The 17,929-nt window shown below is 41.8% G+C and overlaps 2 protein-coding genes across 6 annotated transcripts in view; one reads left to right on the top strand and one right to left on the bottom strand.

The window, feature by feature from the left end:
• Positions 1–17,929, top strand: part of RGS10 (regulator of G protein signaling 10) — a 738,227-nt gene that overhangs the window by 442,216 nt on the left and 278,082 nt on the right. The window lies entirely within an intron of this gene.
• INPP5F (inositol polyphosphate-5-phosphatase F) overlaps positions 1–17,929 on the bottom strand; it is a 102,292-nt gene that overhangs the window by 35,187 nt on the left and 49,176 nt on the right. For 3 of the 4 annotated variants that reach the window (XM_050803930.1, XM_050803929.1, XM_050803931.1), the window contains 2 exons: positions 10,785–10,921; positions 46–174 (listed from right to left, as the gene is read on the bottom strand). In XM_050803930.1, coding sequence (XP_050659887.1) covers positions 46–174; positions 10,785–10,921 — 266 coding nt within the window. Of the gene's footprint in view, positions 1–45; positions 175–10,784; positions 10,922–11,313; positions 11,511–17,929 lie in introns of those variants that run through there. The other variant, XM_050803932.1, reaches the window with a different exon arrangement.

The following is a 17,929-nucleotide window of genomic DNA, read 5'->3' as shown; positions in this document are numbered from 1 at the left end:
ACTAATCAAAGATGAATTCAAAGCCCATATCAATTAAACTCTTACTTTCTTTTTATTAGGCGCAGACACATTGGATTTAATATGCGTAAAGGTCTTCAGTAGAAACTTTGAGTCATCAGGAGATGGTATAATCTTCTCTGGTTTGTTAATACCAAAATGATGCTTCTTACAGAGCTAAATAGGAAGAGAAAGATGATTTGTTATTATTAATATCTGTTAAGTGTTCGAGTGCAAAATTAAATGCTACTGCTCAGGCATTCTGATTAACTGTAAACCTCAAGACTTAGAAAAATTACCAAGTAGATAATTGATGGCACACACAGCTGTGAGTCCCATGATGAGAAAGCTACAGCAGAGGATAAAACACAAAGAATACAGGGCAGGATAGACTTAGGAATTAGAGGTGGAAAATTCAGGTTAGGCTCATAATCAGTTCTCCTCTAACGTAACTGAAGAATGAAATATTCTGGCTGAGGTTATTAATGCTTTGGAAATTAGTATCTAAGAATTTAAAAATTGCAAAATGAACATTTGCTATGCTTCAGGGTTATGATTTTACAGGTATCTGTGCTAAATACCAATGCTAATTGAGTGTTTTGGTTGAGAAGATGGCTTAAGAGCCTGCTCTAGTGGGAGCCCTAAAAGCTGGCCGTTTCAACCACTCCCTCTCCTCCTATGCTCACACGCACTAATGAAATCAGCTTAATAACATACGCTTTGGGTCCGGAGATTAGTTAAACTTGAAGAAGCAGTAATTAGGGGCTGCAGGAGAAGTGCCGCACAACTGACAAGGGTAAGGAAGGGCATAGGAGCGTGAATACAGCTGTGTAAAGATAACAGTAGGCACAGAAGGTTCTAAAGAAGGCTACCTGGTTAAAGTTGAGGGTTTTACATATAATTTCATGTAGCTCAGCAAACAAAGCAAATATTCTGAAATGTACACACAAATTCTGTTAACAATATGCAGACCAATTCCATTTTTTCAACAAACTAGTTTCACTGCTACACTAAGTAGGAGACTCTTAATAAGAACTAATACTTACTAAATGCTTATTATCATCAGTGTGTTACAAAATAGCTATTAACATAAAATGAGAAGAAAAGCGAATTTAAACTTTGATTATTTAAGAAAAGGGGGAGAGAGAGCGTCCCTGTTTTATTACATTTGGAAGTAGAAACTAATAACTGGACCAAATTTTCATGTGCAATGGAATCTCCAGATGATTTCAAGCCTTTTCAAAATCATGGCTATCAAAAACTGTCCACATGGGTTTCACACCATGATTACAGCTTTAAGCTGCTCCTGCCCTGCCATTAAAGACAAGAGAACTAAAGATGAGGCAGAAAAGCTTTATATTCCTTCAGCCAGAACAGCTCACTTTTATTTCCCTTCAAATAAAACTAGCAAGAACTCCAGGTGACAGGGAAGGAGAGAAGACAGAACCAAGTGTATGGATACAGCACCCCTCTTTCTGTGATGGTTTCTGTCAGCACAGAGGCCCATCCTCCTCTGCCCCTCTGCTCTGCACACCCCCGCTCCACTCCTCTTCCTCAACCACTGCTGTCCTCTTACTCACTCTGCACTCCTCACTGCCTCCAGCTCCACTCCTCCCATTCTCTCCCCAACCCACGCCTCCACCCCATTTTCACCCCTACCGCTCTCCCAAGCTGCTGTCTCCAGCATGATCAATGACCTCCACTTTGCTAAATCAAATGCTCTTGGTTCTTAACCTCTCAGTAGCATCTGAGTCACTCCCTCATCCTACAATACACGGCTTCACCTGGCTCCCACTGGTCACTCCTCCTCTACTGCTTTGACTGGTTCCTTTCCAGCCTCCTGCTTGATGTCTAGGTGCCCCAAGCTTCAGTCCCTGATCCCCTTCTCGTCTGCATTCACTCCCTCAGTGATTTCATCCAGACTCATGGATTCCAATACCGTCCATATGCCAACCCAACTTCCCAAATGTTTATTTCCAGCCCAGCTCTCTCCCAAAACTCCAGCCTCACATATCCCAACATTTCCACTGGGATGTCTACCAGACATCTCAAACTCAACACATCCAAAACCAGACCCTCCCCTCCCCCCCCCTCCACCAGCTTCACCTCCTAGTGCTCTCTGCCCCCTGCTCACCCCACTCCACCCACATTGGCTTCCTTGCTATTCCTCAACACAGCTGTCCTCTCTGCCCGGACACCCCCTCGCCAGATATCTTACCTCCATCTTCACTCCTGGGCACTCCCTCCACCACACTTACTGTGTTCAACTTTCATTTCCATCAGCGTTTATTACTTTCCAACATACTACAGTTATTGTGCTGATGTTTATCATCTGTCTCCACCTTCTATAATGTAAGCTCCTTCAAGGCAGGACCTTTGTCTTGTTGACTCCTACCTCCAGTACCTTAGCAGTGGCTGCCATCGGAGCTTTCACAGCCATCACTCCCCTTCTCCCATGAACATCTGGCACACACCCCACCCTCCTTGATACAGTATCACTGGGGCAGCAGAGCAGCAGTTTTAAACAGATGCTCCCCTTTGGTCTCCTGCTACTGCTCTGCTTGTGGCACCAGGCCACTGTTGGCTAGCAATTTTTAGATAAAATGTTAGTGATTAGGCCTATGAATAACGCTTAAAAACCTGAAAACATGCTTACTTGCTCAAGACCGAGCTACAGATTGTTACAATTTTAGTATTCAAAACGGGATACACAGACACAGTCATCCTTTTTTTTTTTTTTTTGAGACAGAATTTCGCTCTTGTTGCCCAGGCTGGAGTGCAATGGTGTGGTTTCGGCTCACCATAACCTCCACTTCCTGGGTTTAAACAATTCTCCTGCCTCAGCCTCCCGAGTAGCTGGGATTACAGGCATGCACCACCACGCCCGGCTAATATTGTATTTTTAGTAGAGACGAGGTTTCTCCATGTTGGTCAGGCTGGTCTCAAACTCCCGACCTCATGTGATCTGCCCGCCTCAGCCTCCCAAAGTGCTGGGATTATAGGCATGAGCCACCACGCCCGGCCAACATAATCATTCTTAAGAGCACTCAAGCCAGCAAAATCCTCCCCCTGGGAATCTATCAAAGGTCTGGCTATTTCAAGTAAATGTGCAACAGCACACCTAGTCTGCACCCAGGTTTTCCTCACTCAGGAAGACGGAGTCCATTTTTCTCTTCAAGGTTAGTTTCTGGGATTAGGACCTGGGCTCATCATTCACCCCCTTCCTTTGTCCCAACCTCTGATAGCCCCTTTCCTAGCACCTTGGGACATGTTTACACATGTGAGAATCTTCTTTTAAATCCATTCCTCAAACCTGGAATCCACTCTGAGAGCCAGCAGGGTGCAGTGTCCCAGCCACTGGAACTGCAACGACTATAATCTGATTGGGGCAGGTCAAGGAGTAAAGGCTCCAATGACACTGCTTAGGCCTCCTAACTCTGTCTCTCGGAATGTGGCGCTCATGAACACTCCCTGCTGTCTCTTCCTCTGGTCCCCATGACAACAATCTCCCCGGGTCCTTCCCCACCTCTGGCTGTTTCTTCTCAGTCTCCTTTGCGGGTGTATCTTTCTTCTCTAAAACTGATGGTATTCCCAGTGTTCTACCCTTAACTCTTTTCTCAGTCTTCATGCTCCATCTAGAAAATGTCACCCTCTTTCCTCATTTTAACTACTACTACGTTTGCTAACTCCACTCCTTCGCCCTAATCTCAAGACTGATACATGTGACGTCTCCCCTACACTGAGACACACTAGACTCAAACTCAGCATCTCTAGAACTGAGCAACATCTGCTCCCCAAATATTGTTCCTTCTCTGGTATGTCCTATTTCAGGTAATGACGGCACCACCCACGGGATCATTTAAGCAAGAAACCTTGGAATCATCTTCCATCATTCTCCTTCTCTAAGTCTCTCCTATCAACCCCAACCACTGCATGCTCATTGTTATAGTGTTGATTCAGATCCCTATCTTTTGTCCAGACCAGTATTTCTTCATGGAAGTGCTACTGGCATGGCACACAGGAGATGCTCTATGCAGGACTGATTATCCAACTCAGTGCAGACACTCTAACAGCTCCCCTCATGATCTAGGGAGTTCCACCTGAGCACCAGGCCTCAAGTGCTAAGCATGGCCCCAGGCTCCCATCTCCCATGAAGCCCTGTTAGTCCACTTTACTGTGTAGGGGCCAAATTCCCACCTGCTACTGTCTGCTTCTAGATGCAGACCCAGAAACGCTATGGCTTCAGTCTGATCTACTTTAAAAATTGCTTATTCTCTAAGCTTGGCATTTCCTTCCTTCCTGCTTGCCTTCCTCCCTTCCTCCTTCCTTCCTCCCCTCTCCTTCCCTTTCCTTCCTTCCTTCCTTCTTCCTTTCCTTCCTCCCTTCTTTCCTTCTTTGAGACAGAGTCTCGCTCTGTTGCCCAGGCTAGAGTGCGATGGCACAATCTCAGCTTGCTGCAACCTCTGCCTCCCAGATCCAAGCGGTTCTCCCACTTCAGCCTCTGGAGTAGCTGGAACTACAGGCATGTGCCACCATGCCTGGCTAAGTTTTGTATTTTTAATAGAGATAGGGTTTCACCATGTTGGCCAGGCTGCTCTTGAACTGCTGACCTCAAGTGATCTGCTCGCCTCAGCCTCCCAAAGCGTTGGGATTACAAGCATGAGTCACCACATCTGGTCTTTTCTATTTTTATTTCTTTTATCTATCCTCATCCTGGCCTTGAAACAGAGTTAATATAAGCCCATCATCCCTTAACTTCCTTATGTACAATTCCAAAATCCAAAAAACTCTAAAACCTGAAAGTGTATTTTTTAAGTTAAAAACTCGTTTAATGACAAAGCATGCCCTGAACTGATATGAAGATACTGATAATCATCACTTACCTCCCTTAGTATGAATAGTCATACAATTCTTTAAAAAACATTAACGTGTTTTATTGTAGGGTAATGCTTCAGAACCACTTTAGACTGTAGAAAATACATGGAATAACCATTTGAAAACCCCAAAAAACTTGAATTCTAAAACAAATATGGCCCCAGGAAGTTCAGATAAGGATTGTGGATCTGTATAACAAAGTTCAAACTCACGGAAACACCTTTACTAGAAGGCTTTCTCTGTCTCTTAAAAGTGATTTTTTTCTAAATAAAAATTTTAAATTGCTGGCCAGGTGCTGGGGTTCACACCTATAATCCCAGCACTTTGGGAGGTTAAGGCAGGCAGATCGCTTAAGCCCAGGTATTCAAAACCAGCATGGGGAATACAGTGAGACCCTATCTCTTCAAAAAATAGGAAAAAAAAAAAAAATTAGCCTGGGGTGGTGGCGCATGCCTGTAGTCCCAGCCACTTGGAGGGCTGAAGGCAGGAGGATCGTGCCACTGCATTCCAGCCTGTGTGACAGAGTGAGACCCTGTCTCAAACAAACAAATGAGATTACTATAAATGTAAACATTTCCAATGAGTATGTTAGAATCTTCTACACAGTTACCTTTAGAAAATAAAGTACAGAGCACTACCTTTCTGAAACGGTTAAATTCAGTCCTGACAAAAAACAGGGATAGAGAAAATTACTTAGGATTCCTTCCCAGTCCTAAGGTATTTTGTTTACACAGAGCCCCAGGGATTACAATGCATAGCACTGGCAACAGGGTCACCTTCCCTTTTCCAGAGGCCCAGCCAGTTTTGTGTGGCACGTGGTTAGGTCCTTATCACAACTCTGAAACATGAGATTTCAAAAAGAAAACACCACAGCTACAACTCCCAGCTACTTCTCCACAAGCTCCACAGCACTTCCCTAGTTTTTAAATTGTGCTTGCAACTTACATCTTATGACCAAGATTAAGGGTTGATGTTGCTGCTGCCATTTAAGAAAAGGGACATAAATAATTTTATGTGAAAAGCTGGTATCTACATCCATCTGAACCTAAAATTTTAAACAGATGTCTGATGGAAACTAAACAGGGAAAATGATGCGGTTATCTATTAAGGCAATGAGATACGCAAATAAGATACGCAGACATGGAACAAAACCTATATAACTTTAAAGGGTATAAAGAAAAAACATCTATGTCCTCATTGTTTAAACCATTACAGATTATTCGTACCCTTATACAGATTTTTAAATATTCTTTTTTAGAGACAGGGTCTCACTCCACCAACCAGGCTGGAGTGCTGTGATGCAATCACAGCTCACTGCAGCCTCAAACTCCAGAGCTCAAGTAATCCTCCTGCCTCAGCCTCCTGAATACCTGTGACTATAGATATACACCACTACACCCAGCTAATTTTTTTTTTTTTTTTTGAGACGAAGTTTCACTCTTGTTGCCCAAGCTGCAGTGCAATAGCATGATCTCCGCTCACCACAACCTCCGCCTCCCAGGTTCAAACGATTCTCCTGCCTCGGCCTCCCGAGTAGCTGGGATTATAGGCATGTGCCACCATGCCCGGTTAATTTTGTATTTTTAATAGAGACGGGGTTTCTCCATGTTGGTCAGGCTGGTCTTGACCTCAGGTGATCTGCCCGCCTCAGCCTCCCAAAGTGCTGGGATTACAGGCGTGAGCCACCACACCCGGCCAACACCCAGCTAACTTTTAAATTTTTTATAGAGACAGGGTCTTGCTATGTTGCCCAGGCTGGTCTCAAACTCCTGGCCTGAAGCAATCCTCCCACCTCGGCCACCCAAAGTGCCCAGATTACAGGCATGAGCCACTGCACTTGACCCCTACCTCTCTCTCTCTCTCTCTTTTTGGAGACAGTGTCTCATTCCATTGCCCAGGTTGGAGTGCAGGGGCACAATCACAGTTCACTGCAGCCTCAAAGTCCCGGGCTAAGGTGATCTCCCGGGTAGCTGGGACTACAGGGATGTACCACCACACATGGCTGTTTTTGTACAGGCAGAGTCTCACCATGTTGCCCAGGCTGGTCTCAATCCTCCTGCCTTGGCCTCCCAAAGTGCTAGGATTATAGGCATAAGCCACTGTGCCTGGCCTCTTTACATCGTTTTTGTAAAATAGCACACTGTTTTGAAAATCAGGCACAGTGGCTCACGTCTATAATCCCAGCACTTTGGGAAGCCAAGGTGGGTGGATCACCAGGTCAGGAGATCAAGACCATCTAACCAGGCTGACACAGTGAAACCCCATCTCTGCTAAAAATACAAAAAATTAGTCGGGTGTGGTGGCACATAACTGTAGTCCCAGCTACTTGAGAGGCTGAAGCAGGAGAATCATTTCAACCAAGGGAGGCGGAGGTTGCAGTGAGCCGAGATCATGTCACTGTACTCCAGCCTGGGGGACAGAGCGAGGCTCTGTTTCAAAAAAAAAAAAAAAAAAAAAATCAGTCTGGCAGTTCCACAAAAGGTTAGAGTTACCATATGACCCAGCAATTCCATTCCTAGGTACACACCCAAGAGAGATAAAAACAAATATATCACCAAGAACTTGTATGCAAAATGGTTTATAACAGCATTATTCATAATAGCTAAAAGGTGGAAACAACTCAAATGTCCATCAACTGATGAACAGAGAAATAAAATGTGACATACCCATACAAGGGATTATCTGGCAATAAAGAAAAATAAAGTACTGCTACACACTACAACTGGCACGAAACTTAAAAGCTATGCTAGGTGAAAGAAGTCCACCACAAAAGGCCACGTGGTGTATTATTCTGTTTATATGAGATGTCCAGAATAGACAAATATTTATAGAGACAGAAAGGAGATTAGTGGTTGCATGGTACTGAGGAGCTGGAGTTGGGAAGGAAATGAGGAGTGGCTGCTAACGAAGACGGGGTTTTTTCGGGGGATGATGAAAGGTTCTAAAATTGATTGTGGTGATAACCACACGACTCTGAATACACTAAAAACCATTGACTTATATACTTTAAATGGGTGAACTGTATGGTATTTGAATTTTTTTTTAATTGGCAAACAAATAAGGCATATATTTGAGATAAAAAGACAACAGAGGCAGAAAACTAGAAATTCTATTAATACCCATCTCTGAAATAAGATTGCTTCTGCTCCAATTACAGAACACAGACTTAGGCTTTAGCAAATCTGGGAACAGTGACCACATTAAAAGATGCTGCTGGAATAAATGCAGCTTATTCAAACTGATACACAGACATCCAAATCAGAAAGTCATACTAAGGAGGAATATGTAGTTTTGTTTAACAAAGTCTTCCTATGTTCTTAAAAAAATAATAAGACTAGAAGAAAATATGCAAAAATGCAAAACAGAAAAACTATTCTGAAACATGTGAAATTAACACTGGTCCTCCAAAGAGCCTACGTACAAATGGAAACACCCACCAAAACTCAGTAGACTATTAATAACAATTATTTCCAAGTGGGGGAATTTTTTTTCTTCTCTTTTACAACTTACTGTATAATCAAAAAACACAATGTAAAAAGGATTAAGCTTCTAAAAACTCTTTTAAATTGAGTTATATGGAAATTAAAATAAAGATACCAAGATTTAAATTAACATGTTAAAAGAAAATAAAGTCGTGATTTTCAACATGTGGTTATTTGCCCTTCCTGCTGTTCACTGTTGTAAAGCTCCTTTACCATAAAACAGGATTACAAGGAAAGAAAAAATGGCGAAAGCACAAATTGCTAAAATTATAATCTCTTGAGAAAGGTGTACCAAACTATTCACTGAGATAGGATCTGGAAATACTTTCTCTGTTGTTACTTTTACTCCTAATTAGCAGAGTCATTACGTATATTCAGCTGTTAATGTGAACCACAATCTTGCGGCCCCTGAGAAGTGCAGTAGTTTATACTGTACAGCCCAACAGCTGTCAAAATAATTATGTCTATGGAGGAAATCTCACTTTCCTTTTTATTTGAATATAATCTCTTTCCCTTAGATTATCGAGAGAAAAAAAAGGGAAAGTAAGAAGAATAAAGAAGTTCTTAAAGTTTTGATAATATTCACACTTTTGGGCTTAAAAACATCATGTAAATGTTAGTTCCTAAAGCCATCTTGGTTTTTTCCCCATTTATTAAATAGTCAGCTACTAGTCTCAAAAATGTTACAGATTGGTGGCCATGAACGACATAAGAAAACCTCCCTGAAGGCCTCAACCTTTTCTGAATGAGGTGTGACATTTAATTTCCCCAGAACTGGGAGTGCCAAATATGCAAATCCTGACTGGCGGATGGACAAAGTGCTGGGCGGGCTGGCTCCCAGCTCTAAATCAAACTGCCAGAGACCCCAGGCTTAGTGCTCAAACCTGAATGCCAGGCCAAAGGGTGCCCACCTTCAAGGGAAAGGTCTGTGATAACAAGCCATCCTGATCTTTCAGTGTGTCAGCAAAACCATCCAAAAGACATTGCCAAAAAAAAAAATGCAAACAAAAACTATAAACATCTGCTTTTAATAGGCCTAACTGCCGCCTAGGCTTTTTGTCTCTCGATCAGCAATAGTGAATAGTGTTCTAGCCAAAGTACCAACAAAAGGAGAATAAGAACTCCAAACTTTTTTCGATTCCTATAACAAATAATAATCAGAGTCTGCTTAAATTCATTTTAATGTTTCTTAAAATTCGACTGTCAAACTTCCAGTGACACTTAAAGCATAAAAATAGCTTCATTTTTACTTACTCTTAAGGCAATTTAACCCTATCCCCAAACTTCCTCCCCAAGAACTCTACATGGAAAAACACGTGCTGACTTGTGGGGCAGTGCGTGCTTTGCTATCATTACCTGCTGTTCAGGTAACAGGGCGGCAGCTCAGCAGAGTTACACAGGACCAGGCAGCCTGAGTCTAGATCCAGGCCCCACCTGTACCAGCTGCGTGACTTAACCCTTGCCAGGCCGCCTTTGTTCTTATTTTATTTTCTGAAATCTACTCACTCATTATTTTTTTTTTCCCCACAAGACAAGGTCTGGCTATGTTACCCAGGCTGGTCTCGAACCCCTCAGCTCAAGCGATCCTCCAGCCTCAGCCTGTCAAAGAAAGAAGCCACCCACCTAGCCTCCTTTCTTTATTTGTAGTAATGCCCACTTCATAGGGTGGTCCTAAGGACTAAATATTATCATCTATGTAATACACTGGGCCCGCCTGGCACAATGAACAAACAGTGAACAAAACAGGCTATGGCTATGTCGGAGTGAGGACAATTCCTAGGCGTCAAATCCCCACACTGAGAGCAAACAGGACATAAATGCTTTCATGGGTTACTTCTACTAGGAGGCAGCACCTTGTGGTAAAAAAGCACTGGCCCTAGGCAATCTCATATATTTCGTCCTTAAATCACTCTACTTGTGGACTTGAGCTCTTCTCTGGAAAATAAACAGATTACATTAGACGAGTGACTGTCTTCCTTTTAAAAAACTTTCTTTTTAAACTGTAATAGGGTAATATATGCTTAGAAAATGTTCAAGAAATGCAGATAAAAGAGGATATAATAAGAGGTCACCTTTTCTTAACTCACTCCTTTTCCCTAGAAGTTTTCAAACTGTATTGTGGCCCTAGGGCTCCCTGGAAACGGAAGGTGGCTTCCAAGGAGAGATCAAGTGGACAGAGCCCTAGGGATTCCCCCAACACTACTTCAACCACAGTGGCCCTGCTTTTATGTGTCTTCTATACTAGGTTTCATGGATTTTGAGACAAGGGTTCCACTACTAAAATGAAGTTGGAAAATCATAGGATTAAATTATTTTAAAAACATTACCCAGCTCTAAAAATGTAAGTCTGTGGTCTACTGAACCAAATCCTCATATTTGCTATTACATTTATATCAGGTTTCCATATAATTTCCCTTTATTTCACCTTACCTCTAGCTCAAGATCCTGAGGTTCCATTTCAGAAAGTGACAGCACAGCAATTTTGGTAACTTTACAGACCTCATGGTCTCCTGGGAGTTTGCCCACCAATGCTTTCTGCCGAATTAGAATAAGCCACCACGGAAGATCTGAAAGAGGAGAGTCATGATAAAGTCTGGCGTTTTTAGAGCGCTACTGTTCTGACAAGTTGAAGGCGAATAACCTAACAATGATAACCAAAAAAAAAATGTGCATCCAAAATAAACTTTTAAAGTAAAACACATCACAAAGACATAAAATAACCCTTAAACATGTGGAAAGATGTTCAATCTCACTCATAATTAGAGAAATGTAAATTAAAACCAGTTGTGACACCATGCTCACCCATCAGATTGGGAACAATTAACCAGAATGACAACACATGTGCTGGCGAGGCTGTGAGAAAACTGAAAACAGCTGTGCAGGTGAGAATACCGACGACAAATACAACTTTTCTGGAAGGAAATTTAGCAGTACCTAACAATACAACAAATGCACTTACCTTTAATCAGTCCAGTGATCCCACCCTTGGGAATTTACCCTGAGGGTACACCTCAACAACAAAGTATATACACTGAAGCCTACTGTATAATTACAAAACACTGGAAACAGCCTAATGTCCAGATACAGGACAGTGGTTGAATAAACTATGGCACATCCATGCAATGGAGTACTATGCAGCTGTAAAAAAAAAAAAAAAAGTATTCTATAAATTAATAAGGAAGGATTCCTGGATGCATTAAGTAGATAAACTGAATATATTATTAACATACCGCCATCCCTCGGTATCTGCGGGGGACTGGCTCCAGGACCCCCGTGGATACCAAATTCCACGGATGCTCAAGTCCATCATGTAAAATGGCATAGTATTTGTATATAACCAATGCACATCCTCTCATATACTTGAAATCGTCTCTAGATTGCTTACAATACCTGATATAATCTAAATGCTATGGTAAACAGTTTTTAAACTGTATTGTTTAAGGAATAATGACGAGAAAAAATGTCTATACATGTCCAGTACAGATGCAACCATCCTTTTTTTTTTCCAAAAATTTTCCATCCATGGTTAGTTAGAGCCACAGATAGAGAACTCAATGGATACACAGGGCCGACTGTACATAATAAGGCTATGTTACAATAACATAATAAATATATGTTTTTGTTTTTGTTTTGAGACTAGGTCTCACTCTGTCACCCAGGCTAGAGTGCAGTGGTGCAATCTCAGCTCATGGCAGCCTCTGCCTCCTGGGCTCAAGCAATCCTCCCACCTCAGCCTCTAAAGTAGCTGGGACCACAAGCATGCACCACCATGCCCAGCTAATTTTTGTACTTTTTTTAGAGATGGGGTTTTGCCATGTTGCCCAGGCTGTTCTCAAACTGCTGGGCTCAAGCAATCTTCCAGCCTTGATCTCCCAGAGTGCTGGGATTATAGGAGTGAGCCACCGTGCCCAGGCAATAAAATATATTATCAAATCAAAGCATAAAAGAATACCTAGAGTGTACTACCCTTCATGTAAGAAAGAAAATATGAGGTGATACATATCTATACATACAGTCACGTACCACATAATGATGTTTCAGTCAATGATGGGCTACATATGCAGTAGTGGTCCCTTAAAATTATAATGGAGCTGAAAAATTCCTGTCACTTAGTGACATCGTAATGTAGCATGACATATTACGCATGTGTGTGATTCTGGTATAAACCTACTGCACTGCTAGTGATAGAAAAGTATACAACATACAATTACATATGTACATAAGACTTGATAATGATAATAAATGACTGTTACTGGTTTATGTATTTGCTATACTATACTTTTTATCATTATTTTAGGTGTACTCCTATTTAAAAATAAGGGTAAAAAGAAAATGTTTTTGCACAGTTGTACAATGTGTTTGTGTTTTAACCTGTTATTACAGAAGAGTCAAAAAGTTTTAAAACATTAAAGAGTTTATAAAGTAAAAAAGTTACAGTAAGCTTAGGTTAATTTAGTATTGAAGAAAGAAAAAAATTTTGGCAGGGCATGGAGGCTCACTCATGTCTGTAATTCCAGCACTTTGAGAGGCCCAAGTAGGAGGATTGCTTGAGCCCAGGACTTCAAGACCAGCCTGGATAACATATGGAGACCTCGTTTCTACAAAAAATTTAAAAATTAGCCAGGAGTTGGGACACGCACCTGTAGTCCCAGCTACTCAGGAGGCTGAGGTAGGAGGATCGCTTAAGCCTGGGAGGTTGACGCAGCAGTGAGTCATGGTCATGCCACCGCACTCCGGCTTGGGTGACAGGGAAAGATCCCATCTCATAAAAAATAAAAAATAAAACAAAAAAAAAAAATTTAAAAAAAGAAGAAATTTTAAAATAAAGTCAGTGTCGCCTACACGTATGGTGTATATAAAGTCTACGGTAGTGTACAATAATGTCCTAGGCCTTCACATTCACTCACTGACTCACCCAGAGCAACTTCTGGTTCCGCAAGTTCCATGCATAGTTAAGTACCCAATACAGGTGTACCATTTTTATCTTTTACACCATATCTTTTATACAGTATTTTTACCGTACCATTTCTATGTTTAGATGAAATTGCCCAACAATGCATTTCTCATTAAGTGATGCATAACTATATGTATCCACGCATTTGTACAAAAACAAGAGGAGAGAGAAGTCAGTGAGATTAGTTATCTCCACAGAGTAGGTGGAAACGGGGTAGAAAGAAGAGGGGATGGGAATAGGATAAAAGAGATGAGGCGGAAGTGACAGTTCTCCGAGTATGCCCTGGCAAATGACTGACTGGTCTCTGAGTAGAATTCTGACTCTTAGAACAATGGTAATGTTTTACATATCCCTTCAAATAAATAGTTCAAATCAACCAGAATGTGGGAGAACCTCAAACTGCAAACCCAGCTCTATTAAAAATTAAGACTAGGCCAGACACGGTGGCTCACGCCTGTAATCCCAGCACTTTGGGAGGCCGAGGCAGGCGGATCATGAGGTTAGGAGATCGAGACCATCCTGGCTAACACGGTGAAACCCCGTCTCTACTAAAAAATACAAACAATTAGCCAGGCGTGGTGGCGGGCACCTGTAGTCCCAGCTACTCGGGAGGCTGAGGCAGAAGAATGGCGTGAACCCGGGACGTGGAGCTTGCAGTGAGCCAAGATCGCGCCACTGCACTCCAGCCTGGGTGACAGTGCGAGACTCTGTCTCAAAAAGTAAATAAATAAATAAGAATAGAACTAAATTGTAGGAGATAGAGAAGAAAAAATTAACCAAAGTAACTTCAGAAAACTATTTGGTAAAGATAAAGACAAAAAAACCGTATGCACTATTGTACTTTGGTTACTAAATTTATTTTTCAGAAGAGTATGGGTTGGTAATTCTCCAACTACTTTGTGTGTACACTGGGACTGAACAGAGAACTAAATATATTGAGGAGAATGGAGGGAAAAAGATAAAACAACCGAAAGAAACCTTTAATAAATACAAGACAGAAAGAAGCAAACACCCAATCTTTCCAATCCAAATTTCTACTTCTCACAAGACTTTTAATTAAACGAAAAATAGTCTAAGAAAGCGTGCAAAAGCAATTTTTCAGTTTATGAGACTACACCATTAAAAAAACACTCCCCAATTAGACCCCAAACCAAAAATTATTGAAATTGTGTTTCAGGAATTTATTATAGAAAAATAACACCATATATTTCCCATATAAAAGAATTTTTATAAAGGATATACAGGCTGGACACAGTGGTTCACACCTATAATCCTAGCACTTTGGGAGGCCCTGGGCAGATCACATGAGGCCAGGAGCTCAAAACCAGCCTGGCCAACATTTCAAAACTCTGTCTCTACTAAAAATACAAAAATTAGCCAGGCATGGTGGTGCACATATGTAATCCCAGCTACTCGGAGGGCTGAGGCATGAGAATCGCTTGAACTCGGGAGGCAGAGGTTGCAGTGAGCCGAGATGGCACCACTGAACTCCAGCCTGGGCGAGAGAGTGAGACTCTGCCTCAAAAACAAATTTTTTAAATTAAATAAATAAAAATAAAAAGTACATATAATATCTTCATTTGCCCCATTTATTCCCCAAGTATTGATCAACTCTCATTTTAGAAATGGTGCTTTTGGAGATATGCTTTAAGCATTTCATAAATGCAAAAGTTTGGAAACATTTCATAATTCCTTATAAAATAGGGTGGAAATTTACTTCGAAGTTTTAAGGCTTTTATAGGCCATTTCCCTATTATCATTAAACATTAACTGAAGACCCACCATGTGCTAGGAAATTAATCAGGCATGGATACACATTACCAAGCATCTTGTAGGGGTTATGTGAAACATTACCTGTTAGCTGCTTGGCAACAAACCTAACATGTAAATCTTCCTAAAAAGCACATAACAGACAACAAACTGTTCAATGTCAATAAATTTTGTTGAATAAAAAGAAATCCTTACAATAGGTCTCTTAACCTCACAGGAATAATTTCTATCTTATTTTATCTTATTTATTTTTCTTTTCTGAGATGAAGTCTCGTGCTGTTGCGAGGCTGGAGTGCAGTGGTACAATCTCGGCTCACTGCAACCTCCACCTCCCGGGTTTAAGCAATTCTCCCGCCTCAGCCTCTTGGGTAGCTGGGACTACGGGCGCCCGCCACCACACCTGGCTAATTTTTGTAGGGTTTTTTTTGGTTTTTTGTAGTTTTTTTTGTTTTTTAGTAGAGACGGGGTTTCACCCTATTGGCCAGGCTGGTTTCAAACGCCTGACCCTGTGATCCACCCGACTCGGCCTCCCAAAGTGCCGGGATTACAGGCGTGAGCCACTGCGCCCGGCCATTTCTATCCTATAGTGAACAATTTACAGTTGGGCCAGGCATGGTGGGTCATCCCTGTAATCCCAGCACTTTGGGAGGCTGAGGAGGGAGGATTACTCAAAGCCAGGGGTTCAAAAACAGCCTGGCCAGCATAGTAAGACTCCAGCCCTATAAAAATTGTTTTTAAAAATTAGCCAAGGCCAGGTGCAGTGGCTCATGCCTGTAATCCCAGCATTCTGGGAAGCTGAGGTGAGTGGATCGCTTGAGTTCAGAAGTTTCAAACCAGCCTGGGTAACACAGCAAAACCCCATCTCTGCAAAAGATACAAAAGTTATCTGGGCATGGTGGTACATGCCTGCAGTCTCAACTACTCAGGAGGCTGAGGGATGAGGATCATTTGAGTCCAGGAGTTCAAGGCTGCAGTGAGCTGTGACGGCATCACTGTACTCCAGCCTGAATGACAGAGCAAGACCATGTCTCTAAAAAAATAAATAAATAATAAATCTTTATGACTCAAAGACCTCTCTCTCTCTCACACACACACACACACACACACACACACGAAGGCCCTTCCTAGTTTACATCTTCTTGCCCTGATTTGCTCTGGATTCATTTCACATCAACATTACAAATTATGATTTTAATAAATTCAATAACAAAACCACAATGTACATTATCAAATATAGTATCTTTCCAATAAACCATCCAATGGTATAGTGCCAAAAATATAAAATTTTTAACTTTCAAACACAGGTTTTATTTCACATACAAACTCACTTGGAAAACCAAGAGGCATCTTTTTTCCCACAAAAACACTTGTATTGCCAATACTTAAACTCAACTTACACATTCAAATACATTTTAAAATAAAATATACATTTTTTAGCATTAACTACTCATATACAAAAATGTGAAAAATCTACGTGCTTTTTAAAAGGTTACAGATACTCAATATGCCTTGCAGTTATGATGAAGATTAAATCTGAGAAAATATAATGTAACAGAAACAAAGCCTTCTCAATAGTAGCCTTCCTTTTTCAAGGAGGCTTCAAATGTCCTAGACTTTGAGGTCAGAACTTGGACTAAGTTTTAGCTCCATCATTTACTTCTTGTACACTTCAAAGCATAATCCTTAGCTGCTCTGATTCTGTTTTCTCATATGAAAACTGGGATAAAACTGCCTACTTCAGAGAATGGCTATGAGGATTAACAATTTGTATAATTCATGATGTTATTCCTAAAATGTTTAGTGAACATCTACTATAAGTATCACAAGGCAATTTATGTCTATCTTTTTTTTTTTTTTTGAGACGGAGTGTCACTCTCTCTCCCAGTGTGGAGTGCAGTGGCGCGATCTCGGCTCACTGCAAGCTCCGCCTCCAGGGTTCACGCCATTCTCCTGCCTCAGCCTCCCCGAGTAGCTGGGACTACAGGCGCCCGCCACCACACCCAGCTAATTGTTTGTATTTTTTTTTTTTTTTTTTTTTTGAGACGGAGTCTGGCTCTGTCGCCCGGGCTGGAGTGCAGTGGCCGGATCTCAGCTCACTGCAAGCTCCGCCTCCCGGGTTTATGCCATTCTCCTGCCTCAGCCTCCCGAGTAGCTGGGACTACAGGCGCCCGCCACCTCGCCTGGCTAGTTTTTTGTATTTTTTAGTAGAGACGGGGTTTCACCGTGTTAGCCAGGATGGTCTCGATCTCCTGACCTCGTGATCCGCCCGTCTCGGCCTCCCAAAGTGCTGGGATTACAGGCTTGAGCCACCGCACCCGGCCTAATTGTTTGTATTTTTTAGTAGAGACGGGGTTTCACCGTGTTAGCCAGGATGGTCTCGATCTCCTGACCTTGTGATCTGCCCGCCTCGGCCTCCCAAAGAGCTGGGATTATAGGCGTGAGCCACCGTGCCCAGCCTGGTGTCTATTTTTATTACCACTACACCCTGCTAATAGATTCCATTTCCAACCTATAGTCGAAAAACTAAAAAACATTCAAATAATGTGCCCCAGGCTTGCAACTGGCCGATAGGATTTTTTTAAAACTTCCCTTTTAGACATCTTCATACATAAAAGTAGAGAGAGCAATATAATCAAACCAAATCCACCCACCACCTAGACCTAGCAGTTATCAATGCATGACTCAGTCTTCTATGACGTCCAAATTTTTTTTTCCCAATGACTCTGTACCTGTCTTTTAATTTTAAAGAATTCCAAATCTAGAAAACAAAAAAGAAACCCCATGGGCTTTGGGTTAAAAATCTGAGTTCTATTCTCTTTGAGGCTGGGCACGGCGGCCCACGCTTGTAATC

Source organism: Macaca thibetana, chromosome 9 (genome assembly GCF_024542745.1).
Source record: "Macaca thibetana thibetana isolate TM-01 chromosome 9, ASM2454274v1, whole genome shotgun sequence".
Taxonomy (NCBI): domain Eukaryota; kingdom Metazoa; phylum Chordata; class Mammalia; order Primates; family Cercopithecidae; genus Macaca; species Macaca thibetana.
Note: the sequence above shows the minus strand (reverse complement) of the source record. Positions and strands in the feature narration are given on the sequence as shown.